At 44.6% G+C, this 19668-nt stretch overlaps 1 protein-coding gene across 9 annotated transcripts; it reads left to right on the top strand.

Moving 5' to 3' along the window:
• The first annotated feature begins 70 nt into the window (after positions 1-70).
• On the top strand, positions 71-16371 carry ZBTB24 (zinc finger and BTB domain containing 24). Of its 9 annotated transcripts, XR_010836244.1 has the most exons (8): positions 79-205; positions 872-1855; positions 4232-4399; positions 4895-4978; positions 5659-5742; positions 6592-6709; positions 12800-12881; positions 13671-14719. XR_010836244.1 is itself a non-coding variant. In XM_059083596.2 (7 exons), exons 2-7 carry the CDS (start codon positions 901-903, stop codon positions 14389-14391), a joined length of 2094 nt encoding a protein of 697 aa, XP_058939579.1. In that variant the 5' UTR covers positions 71-205; positions 872-900; the 3' UTR covers positions 14392-16371. The 9 variants fall into 9 exon arrangements, 4 of the variants coding, with proteins under 4 accessions (XP_058939579.1, XP_066867713.1, XP_066867714.1 ...); XM_059083596.2 differs by lacking the exon at positions 6592-6709 and having other exon boundaries at positions 71-205; positions 13671-16371; XR_010836248.1 differs by lacking the exon at positions 4232-4399 and having other exon boundaries at positions 5579-5742; positions 13671-15315.
• The last annotated feature ends 3297 nt before the right edge of the window (positions 16372-19668 follow it).

Genomic DNA, 19668 nt, shown 5'->3' with positions numbered 1-19668 from the left:
CGGCGTCCGCGCAGGCGGGTCCCGGCGCCGGCGCTTCCGTGTTGGCTGCGGCGACGGCGGCGGCGCAGGGGCAGAAGCCGCGCGGCCCAGAGACGGCAGCGGCTGGCCGGGCGGAGCTGGGGGCCTGGGCGGGCCCGGCGTGGGTGCGCCCGCCAGGCCCCGGGTGGGCCACCTGCGATCTGGACTCTGCCGGGCGTCCGGAGAGGTAGGTCCGCCACTGGCCATCCGTCGGTGGCGCGGCACCGCGGCCGTGTCGACCCCTCCCCAGCCGGCAGCTCCCGGGCCCGGCCCAAGAGATCCAGGGTCGGAGGTAGGGGCCTTCCCCTTGGCCCTCTCCCAGCTCGGTGGGCTCCGGGGAATCGCGCGCCTTCAGCTCCCCGCACCGTCGGGCGCCAGCCTGGGCGGTCCGCGCCGCCTTTCCAGAGGGAGGCCGGATGTGCCTTAGGTTATTATTACTTCACTGCAGCTACCCCAATTCACTTCGTTTTTCTTCGCTCTTTCTGTTTTTGTATCACAGACAAAATGGCTAATAATATGTGAAATCGACGACACTGTAGTTTTCATTCTGATATTTGTGCAACTATGGAAAATTAGTGCAGGGAAGGACTTTAGAGATGGTTGATCCCAATTCCTTCGTTTTGCAGAGCAGAAAACAGACCCTGAGAGGACACGTGGATGTCGGAAGTTCACCCAGCTGGGTAATGGTACAATAGGAATGAGAAACCAAAGCTATGTTTTTAAATAGTCTTTTAAAAGTGGTAAATGATGAAATTTAGCCAACAAAGTGAAGTGACTAGTAGGTTCCTTTGGGCTGGGATTAATCTTGTTAGAGAATGCCTCCTCCTTTTTAAACATTATTTTCTTATTTCAGGTTTAATTCTTCTTGGGCTTCTAAAGAAAATGGCAGAAACATCATCAGAGCCTTCTGGGCAGCTGGTTGTACACTCAGACACTCACAGTGACACCATCCTGGCCAGTTTTGAGGATCAGAGGAAGAAAGGCTTCCTCTGTGACATTACTTTAATCGTGGAGAATGTGCATTTCCGGGCCCACAAAGCCTTACTTGCTGCCAGTAGTGAATACTTCTCAATGATGTTTGCTGAAGAGGGGGAGATTGGCCAGTCCATTTATATGCTGGAAGGCATGGTTGCCGACACATTTAGTATCCTGCTGGAATTTATCTACACGGGTTGTCTCCAGGCCAGTGAGAAAAGTACAGAACAAATCCTGGCTACTGCCCAGTTCTTAAAAGTCTATGACCTCGTAAAGGCTTACACAGACTTTCAAAATAATCATAGCTCCCCAAAGCCACCGACTTTGAACACAGCTGGTGCTCCAGTGGTTGTTATTTCTAATAAGAAAAATGATCATCCAAAGCGGAAACGGGGAAGACCAAGAAAAGTCAACAGTCTGCAGGAGGGGAAATCAGAACTGGCTGCAGAGGAAGAAATACAGCTGAGAGTGAACAATTCAGTTCAGAATAGACAAAACTTTGTGGTTAAAGAGGGAGACGATGGTGTACTGAATGAACAGATTCCAGCAAAAGAATTGGAAGAATCTGAGCCGGCTTGTGAGCCAGGTAGAGGGGAGGAAATGCCAGCTGAAAAAGATGAGAACTGTGATCCCAAGATCCAGGATGGGCAGGACAGCCAGAATCGGTGCAGCAAGCGGAGGATTCGGAGGTCCGTCAAACTGAAAGATTACAAACTTGTTGGGGATGAAGACGACCAGGGTTCAGCCAAGAGGGTCTGTGGAAGGAGGAAGCGCTCTGGTGGCCCTGAGGCCCGTTGTAAAGACTGTGGCAAAGTGTTTAAGTATAATCACTTTTTAGCAATCCACCAGAGAAGCCACACGGGTAATTACTCTTTCACAGCTTATTGGAATGTGTTTTGGAGAAGTAACAATAATAACAGCTTTCATTTATTGTGCAAGGTCTATGTGATGGGCATTGTAATAAAGTATACATGTTATTGAATTGAATTCTCACAACAGTCCTGTGAGACAGTTAATATTGTGCAGATGAAGACTAAGTCTAGAAAGCTGAAGGTAACTTGCCCGGGGCATCCATGTAGTGACAGGCGGGAATTGAACCCAAGGAACCTGATTCCAGAACCTCTCTACTTATTTGAAGTTGTTGGTTCAAGGCTTGAATGTCCAGGAATCAAGCTGTAGCCAAATTTAATATGCTTTATGATTCTTGAAGATTCCTCATCTTGACCATAGCTGCGTTTTTGCCCAGATCTGTCTGGACAGCTCTCTCACTCAGCCATCTAGCTGTAAATGTCTTCCTTTTTGGTCCCTCCAGCCCCGTGCTGGCCAATAGCTCTTTTGTGAGGCTGGAAATGTTCTATATCTATGCTGTCCGTTTGGTGGCCACTAGCCACTTGTGTATTTTGAGCACTTGACATGTGAGTGTGACTAGAGAACTGAATATTTTATTTTAATTAATTTGAATAGCCACCATTCAGAGGGTGGCTAGGCTGACAGTGCAGCCCTAGCCAGAAATCCCTCCTCCTTTGAGCTCTCTCTTTTGTACCTAACTCACTCTGCTTTGGGTCAGGCTGTAGTTATATACCTGTAATCTACTCCTCAACCTAATTGTAAGCATAAGTATAGGGTCTGGTACTTAGAACTTCTGTCATCCGGCAGCCTGCTGTCTTATGACCTGGCAGCATCCAGCAGTGTGGTTCTCAACCAGGCTGCATGTTATAGTCTCCAAGGGAGCTTCTAAAGCTACCAGGGCCTGGGTCCCAGCCCCAGAGCTTCTGATTTCATTGCCTGGAGTGTTGCCGTTTTTAAAAGCTCCCCGGAGATTTTAAGGACAGGTAGACGGAGAACCCTGAATTTTGGTTGTTTGAACAAATAGACACTTGAGTAATATTTGTTGAACTGTGACAGAGGCTAGTTTAAGGAGTTAAATAGTTCTACAAGATTCATTAAGGAAAACAGCATGTAGCATCTTCCCTTTTCCCCGTGGTTTCTGCAATTTTGCATTGAATCACTGTAGTGTGAGTCTCTTTTCTTCCATTTGAGTGGTTACCACCAGTAGATCCATACATTCTGGAAAACCACCTTTTAGTTCCAGAAAAATTTCCTGAATTATTTCATAGATGATTCCTCTCTGTTTACTCTGCTCTGTCTTTCTGGAACTCCTCCCATTTGGATGTTGAACCTCCTGGACTCATCCTCTAATTTTCTTATCTTTTGTCTCCTATTTTCCATCACTTTCTCCTCTACTTTTTGGGAGATTTCCACTTTATCTTTCAACTTTTATTGTTTTTCTATTTCTACTCTTATTTATTTTTTTATTTTTTTACTTCTAGGAGCTCTTTTGTTCTCTAAATCCTTTTTTTGTTTGTTTTTAATTAGAATCCTCTGTGAGCCTGTTAATAACAACATTTACTTATTTGTTAATTTTTAATGCTTTCTTCACTCTGGGCAGTAACTGTTTTCTGCAAGCTGCTTTTTCTCTTATCTGTTTTGGTATCTCTTTCTACTACTAAAGGCCTTCCTTGACTGTCTGGTGATTTTTTAAAAATCATATTTAATTACATGCAAGAATGGTTTGCTAAAAGCTACTGGCAACTCTGCAGATGTAGACAGGGCCTGTAGGCATCTTGCTGATACCTGGCATCACCTTTTCAGCTCTCTTACAGCTGGCCCTTCACATTCCAGGAGAAGATGTTCCACCTCCCACCTGGAGGCTGCGGGCCTGGCTGCCAGCGTCTAGCGCAGGAGGGGGCGGAAGGCTGGGGGGAGTCTCATCCCAGATGTAAACTTTGACTTGCTCACCCTGTGGTAGTGGCACTCCACTGCGCTAGGAGACCTCTAACCCGGAGACCCCTAGTCCAGAGATCCTTCATCTGATTTACCCTCTTCAGAGAACAGTCTCCATCTTCTGCTGGGGAGAGGGTCAGTCTCCCAGTTACATGGAGTAGGAGACTGGACCTGGGGGGGTGGCTAACTACCTTTGAAACAGACTGTCATTTATCCTCCCTCAGCCCTATTTTTAGAGATAACAGGTACCACCAATTCCTGACCTTGTGGAGGCTCTGTCTTAAATTGTGTGTATCTCAGGGCTCCTCACCGCTGGCGTAGGACCCGTCTGGCTCCATCTTGCAAAATGTTATTGCGATGTTGTCTCTCCTGTTCACTGTCGTTTTAATTTGGGAGGGGACAGAAGGATGTGCAGATTCTTGCTTACATCATGTTTCTGGGGTTCTTATTCCAGGGGAGCGACCTTTCAAATGTAATGAGTGTGGAAAAGGCTTTGCCCAGAAGCACTCCCTGCAGGTCCACGCCCGGATACACACAGGCGAGCGGCCGTACACCTGCACCGTGTGCAGCAAGGCTCTCACCACCAAGCACTCGCTGCTGGAGCACATGAGCCTGCACTCAGGTAGCAGGCTTGTGCCGGGGAGCCAGCTGCCACCAGGTTCCCATTCCTGGGGTGGGCATTACCGTGATCTAAATGGTCTTTTCTCAGCCTCGTAGCATTCCCCACATGATATCATTGAAAGACAGAATTGTGCATCTGTCAGAGTGTGGTTTAGAGTTCTGCACAGCGTTGAGCCTTAAACTAGGGTTTATAAACTGGCTGCCGGGAGTGCAGTGTGCAGTCATGACTTTTTTAAGCACCAGAGTTTAGAATTATTTTACTTTGGATGCCTTTGGGGGGAAACTTGAATTCTCCAGTTCTGCCCCAGTCTCCACCACTCCCTGTTGCCTTACATACTTTTGCACATTTATGTTACTGTGGTAGACTCTGAAGGCATTTGGGTTTGTAGACAAGTCACTTGTGTTATTTGTAGAAAATGGGGATCTGGGCCCACTGTGATACTTGCCTTATTAGCATTCCAGTTCTTTATAGTTTTTTGCGTGTTTTGTTTGGCAGGACAGAAGTCTTTTACATGTGATCAGTGTGGAAAATATTTCAGCCAGAAAAGACAACTAAAGAGCCATTACCGAGTTCATACAGGTACAATACAGTGAGAGAAAATTTGGATTGGTTGGGGGAGAAACGCAAATACGAATCGTTTCCGAAACAGTAGGTTCATATTGTAGAAGATAAATGAGTTTTTAGGGAAATAGTTCTTAAAAAGCAATCTAAATTAGGTGTCTTTGGGTTACTATCTGCTCCCTTGTGATTTATATTAAATTTTTATATTGCAGTTTCGGTGCCACATGCAGAAACTCTGAAAAATTGGTATTGTTCAAAGCACCACTTGACTAAGAGGGCACCAGTCGATTGGCTGTTAGTGGTGCCTGGACAGAGGTGTCACCACCCCATAGCCGTCAGTCCAGGCTTTCTGCAGCCTGGCTCCACCTATTGTCCTTTTTTCTTTCCTGCCAACTGATAATAAATGGAGGGGGGATTGGGAACATCATTTGAGATCGGTTGGCCATAATGACACCAGTTGAGGGAAAAAGGAGATTACGCTTAGGGAGACTGGAAGGGTCCCACCTCTGTTGGGAAAGCAGTGAGTCGAGATGCCTAGGAAACTATTAACCGTTACCAAATTTAATTTAAAAATTGTTTTGTTATTAAAGTACCATATTTAAAGTGATTATTTTTCAGGGAAGTGCTTTAACACAAATCACTGAAGAAATGCAGGGACAGCATATATGCACTGACACTTTTTTTATTGTTGCGACAAGGCCACTCATTACCGGAATGTAACCACTGCCGCCGCAAATTCATGGATGTGTCTCAGCTAAAGAAACATCTACGGACACACACAGGTAAAAGTCCATCTCACCCTGTCTTTCTAGTGTGCTTTATGTCTTTAGGGGAGCGAGAAAAATGAAGTACTGGGAGTCCCCTCCTCAGACTGTGTTTTTGTAAATTGTGTGGGAGTTTTATAAGTAGATCACATAAAAAGCCCAGGCAGAATGCTGTCACACAATCCTGTGGGGACATCACATGTCTGTAGGTCAGCAAAATGGAGCGTACTTACTGAGCATTGTTTGTAAATGAAACCTCATCTAATACCACAAAATAGTACAAGTCTGAATCAGGTTGCGTGTTTAAATTTTAATTTACCTCAGCATTGAAGATTATCAAGATAAATTTTTTAGAAAACGAAGCAGACACTAAGGCAGCACAGGCACTGAGGATTTTTCCACTTTCTCTCCTAGAACCAGTACTTATAACTTAAGCATCACCACCTCCAGAAAAATCAGCTTCCAGGATGAAGAGGAGGCAGGATCAATTAGGGCAGGTCAAATTGTTTCATTTAAGATCAGAAAAGTAAAAATGTGGGCCTTTTAGAACTTTGGGTAAGAAGCATTTCTTAAAAAGAAACATTTCTTAAAAAGAAACCTGTTAGTTTTTCTAAGAAAAACTTCATATTCTAGGTTGATAGTTTAATGATTCTGTTAAATTGTCTACCAACATTATATATCAGATTGCTTTATGTTGCTTTGGACATTTTTTTGAAAACACAGTTTTTCTCAAAGTCATTTACTTTCTTAAATATCTCATAGGGTATGAGTTTTATGAAAATGGATCTCTATAGAGTCTTTCTACAGACATCATTAATAGGTTCTGTGAAATCTAATTCATCCACTTAACACATATTTACTGAACAGTACCAGGCACTGGGTACCAGGCACTGTTGTGGGCCCTGAGGATACAGCACTGCCTGAGATGGACTGAGCCCCTGCTCTTGAGGGGTTAACATTCAAACAGGAGACAAAGAACAAGCGAGTGAGTAACCTGTTAGGTGGGGGTAAGTGCTCTGAAGAACTAAACGCAGGGACAGGAGGCAGGAGGGGAGCTGCCCTTTGACATGGGGGCTTGTCTGGGAAGGCAGTCTTCTGAAGGAAGACTCCCGTGATGGGCCCATGATTGGATATGGGGGTGAGCGGAGGGGAGGCGGAAGCGGCCGGAAGGGTGAGAAGCCAGGAAAAACGGAGGGACAGATGGAGAGTTAGACTTTAGACACGTGGGGCGTGAGACGTCCGTTTGGCACCCAGGTGCACGAGCGAAGGAGACGGCTGGGTGTCTGTGTCCGAGCTCAGGGGGCACCGCGAGCAGCGGCCGAGATTCCCGTGCTTACACACAGGCCTGTAGGCAGCGTGTGGGGCTGTGAAGAGAACCCCCGCGGGAGGGCGGAGGTGGAGGAGAGCCGAGCTGCCTGGGTTATGTGGCGCAGTGCCCGGGGTGAGACGTTTCATCTTCTGAGCGTAAGGTGTCAGTGAGGCTTCTGGTCTTTGTGAGGAGAACCGGGCCTTGAACTGGGGGCGAAAGCAACACGAGTCCTCTCTCCAGGATCCCAGCAAACTCTGCTCCACCCGCTACCCTAAGGAGCAGAAGAGAGAAGTGGAGGGCGCTATGGGTGGGAGAGGAGACAACCGGGACTCTGTAAAGTGGCTTGTCTGACTTAGAGATAAGAAGTCAACCCGTCAAAAGATTGGGCTCTTGGAAGCGGAGACTGTGACCCCTCTGTCATTAGCCTGGATAATATGCACGACATTGGTGTTGAAAAGAGTCGGGGTGCCACTTGCCTGCTCCCTGGGCAGAGAGGAAGGTTTGGGAGAGGCTGCCTGGCACAGCTGGTGCTCAGCCTCCACGGCCAGTGGTGAGGACAGCCGCAGGCAGGGCAGGCGGGTCCTGCCGAGAGGGCCACGCCCATTAGAGAACCAAGACTCTCTTCTCTTAGCTCTTTAAGTGCAAACTCTCTCTGGGTTAGATATCCTTTGCCAAGCACAAAAAAATCAGAGATAAACAAGAGGTGCTTTCTTCCCTAGAGGGCATGTTCAGTGGCGGGGGGACGGATGCAATTTGAAATGGAAGCAAGGTGACAGGCAGTGCCAACGAGGTCGCTGCAGCTCAGTTCTTTCCCCGTACCTGGAGCTGGTCAGGCTTTCAGGAACTGAGCCAAGCCATGCCAAGCAAAGGAGTGATAAACCATCAAGTGTGTTCACTTAACAAAGGGACTGCACCTTTCCGCTGTCTGCAGTACCACCTTCCTGACATCACTGTACCTGCAAACCAAGTTAGTGATCCCAAGATTGCTTGGTGAGCTGGGGGCAAGTTCAGAGAATTAGCCCAGGTCATGGAGAAGCCTGGTGCATGGCCTCTGACCACAGTACACACAGTAGAGTCCCAGCCCTCCAGTGTCCCTGTCCCTTGCGTGGTGTTAGGTAAACACTGATCCTCCCCTGTGGGCTCCCACTTACTCCCAGGTAGATCCTCTGCCTGTGACACAGTTAATTGAGCCACAGCTTTCATTCACAGCCTCATTTTGTTGGATTGGATTTGAAGCTTCCTAAGTCTCAGCCACGTTTTCAGACTATCCATTAACGTTGCTCGTCCCCAACTTTGAGAGACCTGGGGGCCCCTCACTGTCACATACCCTTCCAGAGTCTACATGTGATCTAGTAAGACTCAGTACAGCGTGGTTGGTACGAGCCCCAGTAGAGGTGTGAACGTGGGGACAGAAGTGTTTCACTTTCCCTGGGATGGTCTGGGAAAGCGTCCCAGAGGAAGGACCCGAGTCTTGAAGCCAGAGTAAGTGCTCGACAGACAGAGGAAGCTGGAAGAGGTGTTTCCAGACAGGAACAGGATGCGTGGGGTTGACGATGTGAGAGGCCGGCATCCGGGGGCCGTGGTGAGGGATTCCACGGTGAACGGCTAGAGTGAGATTGCTGACGAGGGCCAGGCCCCTGGTGAAGCGGGGGGTGGTCTCTGGGCAGAGAGGAGGCATGTTTTGGTTCGTGCATTGAAAAGGACTCAGGCAGCCCCGGGAGGATGGTCAGAGAGGGAATGTCCTGGGGTCCTCTGGGGAAGAAAGATGAAGGCCTTCAAGTCAAGAGAGTGGACAGAAGAGATGTACTTAAGAGATTTTTAGTCTGGGGAAAAAGAGTCACCGCATGTGTGATGAAGTGTTAATAGCCCAAATATGGGAACATGAGTGCCCCGGGCGAACACTGGGCACGGGCACCTGAGAGGCATATCACAGAAAAAGACATAGGAACGGCCAGTGGACGTGTGAAACGGTGTTAACTGCATTGTCAGAGAAGAAGAAATTTGCATAGATTGACAAATATGTGAGGAAATGGACATCTTTAAGTTCTGTTGATGGGAAAGGAATTGGGGAACTTCCTGGAAAGAACTCTGGCAATACGGATCAAAAGGTGAGCTGTCCAGCTGTGAAAAGATGTTTGCATAAGGATGTTCATCGTAAGCAGGATTGTTTATAATGTCACAAGCTTAAAAGTGACCTAAACGTCCCTCAGCAAGGGATTAGTTAGGTAAATTTTGCACAAGATACGTAGTGGAACACAAAGCACCCTTTTAAAATGTTTGTTTGTTTTTAACCATTTTTTTAAGATGAATTTTTCCATTCCCATTTGACGTCACAGACCAGCATGCACTGGCCGATCTCATGGTGTCCCTAGTATATCACCCGTGTGTGTGCCCAGAGACGCCTGTAAAGGTGTTCATCACAGTGTGAGCTGGCAATCTACGGGGAATTCTGAGTGCTTTTTGTATACTTTGTGCTTTTCAGTATTATTTGAGTCTTCTACAGTGAACGTTGTTGATTTTTGAAGAAAAGGAAAGCAGCTGTTTGAGGAATTTAAAGGCACAGAACTAGATTTTGCCAGTCGCATGTTCCCTCGGAGCAGACCGGGCCGTCGGGCCTGGCTGGGTCGGGGGCTGGATGCTGCTGCGTTAACCAAGATGGTCACTTGGGTTTGATACCCAACGAGCCCACAGGAGCCAGTACCGTCTGGAGCTGGGGTGGGGATTCACAGGCCGTCAGAGGCGGGTGGGATGAGTGGCGTGCACAGCTGAGGAGAGAGGAGAGGGTCTGGAAGGAAAGCTTCTGAGCTACTTAAATATTTCTGTCAGCATCCCCCTGGGGTGAAACTTACACTCGTGTCTCTGCTCTGTCCTTTCATTGCCGCTGTCTGATCCTCCTGTAACCAGCTCCCTTCTGGCCCCGCTGCCACCCAGGCCCTGTCGCCTCACCTTTTCTCTTTCCTCTCCGTCTGCTTCCTGCACCTCCTGGTCCAGGCCTCGGCACCGTGGCTTAGACTGTTACACAGATTCCTACTGCCGCCCCCTACCCACCGTCCCCCCCCCCACGTGTATTTTCTTAGTACTTTGTCCTGTCTGCCTGCTGCTAAAAACGTCCAGAAGTTCCACGGGTCCTCTGCGTGGAATTTACGGCTCTTCGTGGCCTGGCCTCACCTTTTCGGTCCCGCGCTCCTCAGAGTGAATCCTCATCCCTCTCTGTCCTCCCCGTGGTCATTTCCGACACCCGCTGTTTGGTCATTCTGCTTATCCTAGTACCTGAATGGGGCCTCTCTCCAGTCCAGCCAGCTCCTGCCTCGTCCTCACCCACCCTCTCCTCAGTATTGTTGATACCACTCATTTGAGTGTTTGGTCAGCTGCAGCCCTGCTGCGGTACTTGATTACCACGTGTATCTTTTTGAGGCTGTGATCCTGTCTTTTATGTCCTTTTTGTTTCTCAGCTCCGAGCTTTGTTGAGGGTCCTCCCATCCTTGTAGAGCTGAGGCAAGGGAAGAAGGAATGTGCCGTGAACCGGAGGCAGTGGAGCCATGTAACCGTTGCCAGAGCAAGTTAGGAACCAGAGGAGTAGGAAGACTTTCCCCAGATTCACGTTGGCTATAGGAAAATTAGCCGTCTTATCTGTGCTCGAGGATGTTTCTGGAAAGAGCTTCCGGTATTGAAAACATTTGCCAACAGAATTCCTGAGGTGTTGCAACCCCAGATGGAATTGAATGATAACGTGAACGTTGTTGTCTGTGCTCCCCACACAGAACTTTACAGTGACAAGCGCACAGAGCAGGTACTCAGTCTTGGAATTGGGAGAGGGAGAAAAACCGAGATCAGAATAGAACGCAGCTCTGCTTGGAAAGCTGTGGAAAGACTGGCAGTGGCCTGGTTTTAACCTTTGGAGTGGTAAGAGTTACTGTTGCAAAGATGCAGACTCACCCAAATTGTCACAAGTGTCCTCTTCCTAGATTGAACTTGGGGAAACATCTCACCTGAATTTTCTAGTAGATGCTGTGAAAGGGAAGCTACCTGACCATCCCCCACTTCACTCATCCCTTGTTGTTATATAGTTAAGTGGGATTTTGCTTTTTTCTTTTTCTTCTTTTGCAAACTCATAGTTCCCTTGCCTGCATTTCTGGAGGGCATGGCAGTCTGTCATTGTATGCGCAGTGTATAAACTAGTGCTAAATAAATGCTGTTGAAGCCTTATTAAAATTGTCAGGGACTTCCCTGGTGGCTCAGTGGTTAAGAATCCGCCTGCCAGTGCAGGGGACACGGGTTCGATCCCTGGTCCGGGAAGATCCCACATGCCGCGGAGCAACTAAGCCCGTGCGCCGCAACTGCTGAGCCTGTGCTCTAGAGCCTGCGAGCCACAGCTACTGAGGCCGTGTGCCTAGAGCCCGTGCTCCGCAACAAGAGAAGGCACCGCAGTAAGAGGTCTGCACATCACAATGAAAAGTAGGCCCCTCTCACCGAAACTAGAAAAAGCCTGTGTGCGATAACGAAGACCCAACACGGTCATAAATAAATAAATAGATGGATAGATAAATAAATTTATTTATTTCTTTAAAAAAAAAATTGCCAGACCCCACTAGGGGTCTGGAGCAGTCACGACATCTTATGTGGGTTTCAGTTCCCACTCTGTGAAATTCATTCACTCAACAAGGATTTCTGGAACAGTGTGCGAGGCCCAGTTCTAGGCACTGGGGTCCTAGGAGTAGGCAGACCCACAAATCATCCTACATAAGACTGGGAGAGATAGGTGTAATAAATAACGTATAGTATATAAGGTGGCGATGGCACTGTGGGAGAACTGACTTGGGAAGTGGACCAAGACGTGCCGGGGCAGTGCTTTGGGTGGTGATAAAGCCTCACTGCTAATGTGACACGTGAGCAGAGACTTGAAGGCAGTGTGGAGAGTGAACCACACTGGGAGACCCTGGGGGAGACATGCCAGGGAGAGGGGATGATGAGTGCGAGGGCCCTGAGCGTGGCTTGCTTGGGGTGTGGTGTTCAGGGGCTCTCCAGAGGCTGTGTGGTGGGCAGGGGAGAGTGCCCGGTGAGGTTAGGCAGGTTTGGGGCGAGGAGTGGTAGTGGGTGGACAGATCTGCCAGAGCTGTGATTCCTTGTAGGCCCAGGGCTTTGGCTTCTATCTCTGGATGGGATGGGGAGCCGTTAGAGCACTTGCAGCAGAGCGTGATAGGATCTGACTGTGTAAAGGATCACTCCAGTTGCCTCATTCATTGTGGACGACAGGGAAGCAGCGCAGAAGTGGGCAAACTCACGAGGAGGCCGCTGCAGGGAGGTGATGGCGGCCTGGGCCAGGGGTGGCAGTGGAGGTGGTGAGAAGTGGTCAGGTTCTGGATATACTAGGAAGGTAGATATAAATGTGAATAGTCCGTGAGTCACCCTGGTACTCAGGGGCCCTTGGGAAGGTCAAGCAGTAAAGTGTGGGAGTGTAAGTTACCTAAGGGTGGACTGTACAGGAACGAACGTGCGTCCTTCGTAGAATCACTTACCTCCTTGTTTCAGTGTTTAAGTGTTTGAGGGAAAGAACCATACCCACCTTCTCTGTGTCCTCCTGGCACCTAGGACACAGGGCTCAGGTACGTAGTAGGTGCTCACTAAGTGCTTCATTCATTCACTCATGCTTATTGAGGGTTCAAGTGGTATTGCCTTTGTTCTTTTTTATATTGTGAAACTATGGGGTGGTTTTTGCCTTTTGTTTTATTTTGGATGTATATTTCTGAACGCTTTCCCCTTTTTTAGGTGAGAAGCCATTTACTTGTGAAATCTGTGGCAAATCTTTCACAGCAAAGAGCTCTCTTCAGACCCACATCAGGATCCATCGGTAAAGTTTTGCAGATCCTTTTCTCACATGGAGTCCTCATCCAACCCTGGCGTTCAGTTCAGTAGGGTGACATACATTCCCTATATAGTCCTTTTCCCCAAATTATTACTCTAGTAGAATTTCCTGGGCAGTTATTTTGTTTTATCTTTTCAATAAAGAAATTCCTCACTTAGGCCAAATCAGGAAAACTGATTCTGGCCAGCAAAAGTTTGCGTCATTGATGTCATTTCTTAAATTTTGATTTATCTTCAATCAGAACTAAATATTAAATTTAATATTTTCTGAATAAATTATTTGTTCACATAACTTATTTCTGGATTTGATTTAGTAGTTCTTCTAACACAAATAATTAGGGGCTACTCAAATTTTTAATATTGAAATCAATCATATGTATTTATTTGGCTTCTAGAATCTAAAAATTGGCTGTGAGAACTAAAAACAAAAAAGAACTTGGTGTGTAATTTATTACTATTTACCTTCTTATCTGAAATACACACTGTTGAATCATCAAATTTTATCATATCTGACCCAGCGTCACAGCCCCATCTACCACCTGTCCTCAAACACCCCTCCCTGCCATTCTTTTTTTCTTTTTTTTCCTTAAGATTAGAAACTGAAGCCCATGGCAGGCATGACTTGCTCCAAGTACTCAAGTTAGTAAGAGAACCCGTGACTTATGCTTCCCAGTCAGGATGATTTTCCTCTCTTCTTGACTGCTTCTCCCTAAATGATCAGGAAGTGATAAATAGATCTTCCCGTTTTTAAAATGAAATGTATACTTTCTTGTAGAGGAGAAAAGCCATATTCCTGTACCGTGTGTGGCAAATCCTTCTCTGACTCGAGTGCCAAGAGGAGACACTGCATTCTGCACACGGGCAAAAAGCCTTTCTCCTGCCCTGAGTGTAACTTACAGTTTGCTCGCTTAGACAACTTGAAGGCTCACTTAAAAATTCATAGCAAAGAGAAACATGCATCTGATGCCAGCAGCGTTTCTGGCAATAATAATGCTGAAGAGGTCAGGAATATTCTTCAGCTGCAGCCCTATCAACTCTCTACCTCCGGAGAGCAGGAAATTCAGCTTCTTGTAACTGATTCTGTACATAACATCAATTTCATGCCTGGTCCTAGCCAAGGAATCAGCATCGTCACTGCAGAGAGTTCCCAGAACATGACGGCAGACCAGGCTGCTAACCTCACCCTGCTCACGCAGCAGCCAGAGCAACTGCAGAACTTAATTCTTTCAGCTCAACAGGAGCAAACAGAACACATCCAAAGCCTCAATATGATCGAAAGCCAGATGGAACCCTCACAGACCGAGCCAGTGCACGTCATCACACTCTCCAAGGAAACTCTGGAACATCTTCACGCCCATCAAGAGCAAACAGGGGAGCTCCATTTAGCAAGCGCTTCACATCCGGCTCAGCACCTACAGCTGACACAGGAGCCTGCTCCACCACCACCCGCCCACCAGGTGCCCCAGTCCACGCCGCTCAGCCAGGAGCAGAGCTGACCCGAACCCATGCCTGATTGCTGCGTTGGTCTCTTCTCCTTCTCCGTCAGCCCGCTGTGACTGGATTGTGTGCTTGAAGTCAGGCTTTCTGCAACGCTCACTTACAGATTCTTACAGAGATGTGGTAGCTCACTGAGCCAGCTGACAGCGTCCATCCAAGAGGCAAGATATATATATCGTGTCTTATATCTAATACTGATTTGGATTTAGTGTTTCAATATTGATGAATGGATTTCATTTTCATTTACTACATCTGTTGAAGACTTGTGTAACTTTTCTTTGGGGGCATTGCATTAAACTTTTCTGTGAGTATTAAATGTTCACAGCCATAGTTATGGTCTTCCTGACTTTTCCAGTTATATTTTTTATTTTTTAGAACGAAGAAAATCATATGTTGTATTGGGTACAATGTTTGTTGTCCCTTCCCCCTTAGGCAACACAATTGCCACTACAAGACAAGTTGGGGCTGAATATGACAGATGACAACTTTGGGGACTCTGTCCTTTTAATAACTTCCGATCCCCTAAGACAGAGTAATTTCTCAAGATTTAATCTCTGTGTGGTACAGTGGGCTCATCATGTCGTGTTTAAGATAGAGTCAAAGACATATGACCTAAATGTCTGTTTTAACTCAACATTCACAAAACAAGAAAGCCAAAAGAATAGGATTATTTTTTAAATTCTAAACTCAACTTTTCTGAGAAACATAGATTTACATGTTTTTTAAAAGCAGGTTGTTAAAAATTTAATTTAAAAGTCTAATTAAAGTATGAAATTGGATCAAGATATTCACCCCAAATAAATTCTGAATTTTTGTCAGCTTTGGTATTTGATCTCCATGGTGGAGTTAAAGCTTTCTTAATTATCCTGGAATATAAAAATTCAGTGTAATTTATGTTAAATATACTCACCTGGATTCTAATTGATCTCTGAAAATGTTGATCTATGTATTGTGTCTGGTAACTTTTTAGATGGGAACTTATAATCTATTTTTATTGCAAAGTAGGTTAAATCTCACAAAATAGACACATAATTTTTAAAAGTAAATTCTCCTAATCTTAAAAATAATTTTGAGCCTCAGAGACTTAGTAGCCAGCGTGTGTCTGTAGTTGTGTGATTTTAAATAATCGTCAGAAGATTAAAGTATGTTTGGGTTAGGTTTTTTCCAGCTCAGCCTATTTTATTGAATACGTTGACCACTTTCTCTCAAGTAAACTGGTAGAAGATTTTTGAGAAAAGGTGGATACTAGTGTATGTTAATTAACATAATGCTGGTGGAGAGTAGGGGTAATCGCCCCTAAAATTAACAGGATCTTCATGTCAGTCACTCTTTGTTTTAGAGATCTTTGATTTCCACCTGAGTCAAATAAGTGTTTGGAGGTTAAAGTAATATAGAATTGTTAAGGTTTGAGAGAAGATGAAAGCAGTTTTCTAACGTATCTAGCAAAGTATATTTTATTGTATATAATTCAAACATTCATAAATGATTTATCTTATATATGTCAACCAAGGTATGTTAAATTAGGCCTGACTAGAGATATAATTTTTACAAATACACTTATGCCCTAAATATTATTTCAGGTTCTTGACGTTAGTCATTTAAACTATTTACCTTAACCTTATTGTTAAAGTGCAGTGTTTTTACCAGCTTTTCAAAGCCTACTAGCCCACATTTTCTCCAGGAGATACATAGTACTAAAGCAGATAAATGCTTAACTACTCACTCTGGGTAGCTGGATAATTATTCAGGAAGTATGGTCATATGACTATTTACAAGTCAAGTTTAACTAGCTTTACAACAGTCTGCCTCTGTGCTAAGAGAAATGTAATGTGAGCCACATGTGTAATTTAAAATTTTCCAGTAGCCACGTTAAAAACATAAAAAGAAAGCGGTGAGATTAATTTTAAATAAAATCGCGTATTTAATCCAACATGTGCCAAGTAATTCAGCATGTAAATATTCAATATTAAAATATAATATTTGACATTCATTTTTTCATACTACGTCTTCAAAATCTGGTGTGTATTTTACATTTACTGCACACTCAGTTTGGATGCTAATGTTCATGGGACACACTTGATCTGTTTTTAGGATTTATACAGTTTACAGTTGAAAACCTAGACTCACATACTCAAGTAGTTTCAGACATAGTTTTTTCCCCAATAACTGAAACAAGTATCAGTTTTTAAATTTATATTAGAATTAATTAAAAATAAGACCTAGTTCCTCGGTCACACTAGCCACATTGTGAGCACTTGGTAGCCACAGGTGGCTAGTGGCTCCCGTGGCACAGGCCTACCCGTCTCTAGCGTGAGAGCCAGTCTCAGCCATAAAAATCTTTTCTGGAAGAGTTCTGGGTTATCTGACCAGCCGTCAAAGGGAAGTGAGAAATGGATAGCTTTATAAATCAAGCCTCTCTTCGGTGTCCCAAATACACATTCTGCCCCTTTGAAGGAAATCCTCAATTTTACGGTTTCACTGGTTTCTTTGTTTGTTTGTTTTGGCCGTGCCGTGCAGCATGCGGGATCTTAGTTCCCCAGCGAGGGATCAAACCTGTTCCCCCTGCATAGGGAGTATGGAGTCTTAACCGCCAGGGTGGCATCCTCAATTTTAAAGTTCAGTGACTGCTCCCAAAGGAAATAACATGTACGTAAACATGTTTCTATTGTGTCTTTGAGAAATTGCTGGCTAATTGTTTCACAACTTATTTTGTACTAAGCTTGCACAGTGTAGATACTTGTTTTACCAAGTGCAGAAATACAAGTTGTACTTCTTGGGGATTAGTAGACTATTATGCTTTCAGACTGCTGAAACGACCTTGTCACTTTTGAAGGTGAATCTCTGGTTTTCTCTCAGTAGAGGGCTAGCCTTGGGAAGACTTGAGCTCTTGCCATCAAAATGAGCTGTTGTTCTTGTGCTTGGCCCTGTGTTTCTTGAAACTCCTCTTTTCTACCTCTCCTCTGTGTATTTTTCTGCATTTGGTTCTTGTGTTGTAAATGTGAGCAACCGGTTAAATGATGCTGAGGAATATGAGAGTCTCATTATAGATGATTACACCTAGGTTTTCATAAATTGGAATAATAACAATATCTGGCACATATTGAGTCTTTACTGTAGGCCAGGAGGAAAGCCAGGTGTGTTCGGTCTGTATCTTAGAGCTTCTGAAACCTTTTCCATATCATGGTGCACAAAAAAGACTTATACAGTACCCTTCAGTTAGAGGACTCCAGGCACCTCTGGCCATGACTGGCATATTCGTTTGCTAGGTAGGGCTGCTATAACAAATATGACAGACTGGGTGGCCTAAACGCCAGAGATTTATTTTCTCACAATTCCGGAGGCTGAAAGTCTGAGATCAAGGTGTTGTCAGGATTAGATTCTTCTGAGGCCCCCCATCCATCTTTTCCTCCCTGTGTCTTCACATGGGCTTCCTCTGTGTTTGTCCTAATTTCCTTATAAGGACACCACTCATACTGGATTAGGGCTCACCCCGGTGACCACATTTTAACTTAGTTACCTCTTTAAAGGCACTACCTCCAAACAGTCATATTCTGAGGTACTGGGGGTTAGGACATCAACATGAATTTGGTAGGGGGGACACAATTCAGCCAGTAACAACGGCAGCTGGAGTGAGGCGGGAAGCAGTGTCTGGGACACACCTGTAACCCATTTGCAGCACAATCTTATTTTACTTTTCATGACATTCCTATGAGGTAATATTATTATGCCTATTTTATGGATGAGAACACTGAGGCCCCAACAGATGAAGTCCATTGCCTGAGGTCACACAGTAAGTGGCAGAGCCGGAACTGGGGCACAGGGGTGGCTGCTTCCACCAGATGGGCTTACATCAGCCTTTTGAAACTTTAAGCTGGATTTCTCTTTACATATGATCTGCTTTATGTAATAGAACCTTTTTGACTAAAATTGAGGGTCTGTGTCTGAAATTTTAGCAATCATAAACTTTTTACATAGAACAATAATAGTAAAAGTTATAATCTTTCTACAGAAATGCAGTAACTACCATATTAATAATACTCAGGTCATTATTTTACTACTATTCATTTAAAGCTTAATTGAAATTTACCAATTGGCTGAAATTTACTACTAAAGTGAAAATGCTTTAAACTAACCTGAACTTCTGTTTGAACTTTTTTAAAACTTCTGATTGAGGATAGTTTATATTTTGGGCAGATTTACTTTATTTTTGTTACCCTTATAAGTACTCAGGTAAAATTTCATCCTCAGTTTCCAAACTAAACTAAGCCTAAACTCTCAAGAATTGAAAGAAAACGCTTTGTCTTGTTTTTGTGAAGAGCAGGTTTGGAGGAATTACCTCTAAAAAAAAAAAAAAAATCCCCCTTGCCTTTTGTAAACAGCAGGTATAAAGGAATGACCTCTAAAAGAAGCTGGAATGTCACTGCGATAGTTTATCTTGCTTTCAAATTCTTTACACATAATTAAGCAACAAACACTTAAGTTGACTGGACTATATGTACATATCACCATTCTCACTGTTAATGTACCAGAGTAGGAGAGCTTTTAGGTAACATTAGCAAGAGATCTTAGCTTTTTTCTTTTTTAATGTTAAGTGAAAAATACTACTGTATCCCTTTCTACTACTTTGTAGAAAGGGAGAAATTTGAGCAGAGCTCAGGGAACTTCCCGGGTCTTAGAGCATAGATTTATTATTTATTTTGAATTAATATCCATAATATTAGGTTTAAAATACGGATTTGAAGATTTTCCAAAAGAATAGTTTGGCTCTTGGTTTTAGTTCATTTGTATTTTATCCTTGTTAGATGAAAAGTTAAACTGAAGCTTCCTTAGGCTAAATTAGGGTTATAAACAAGAATGTTTACATTTTAAAAATCTACCTCTCATAGATAATTCTAGAATGATTAAGTGGCTTCTGGACAGATTTTCCTATAATCTTAATGTTTGAAGTATGAAAGTACTCTCATAACAAAAATATGGGAAAGTAAACAGATCTTGAACATATTTGTATTTTTAATCTTTGTCCCTTGTGTTATCTCGGAGTCTATGAAATCATCACACGTTGACTTCTGGGGAAGGTATTTGAATAAAAAGCGGCATATAGAGGATAAAGTTGCAGGGAAGGGTAAGAAAGAATGAGAAACTGAAATTTTCAATTCTCTCACTCTTATCAGCCAAGAGAGAAGGCTGGGAGTCATTCTTGATGGGCCCCTCCTCACCCCCACTCCCAATCCATCATCAAGTTATGTCAGTTTCATCTCAAACTATATTTTGAGTCC

Source organism: Kogia breviceps, chromosome 13, assembly GCF_026419965.1.
Source record: "Kogia breviceps isolate mKogBre1 chromosome 13, mKogBre1 haplotype 1, whole genome shotgun sequence".
NCBI classification, from domain to species: Eukaryota; Metazoa; Chordata; class Mammalia; order Artiodactyla; family Physeteridae; genus Kogia; species Kogia breviceps.
Note: the sequence above shows the minus strand (reverse complement) of the source record. Positions and strands in the feature narration are given on the sequence as shown.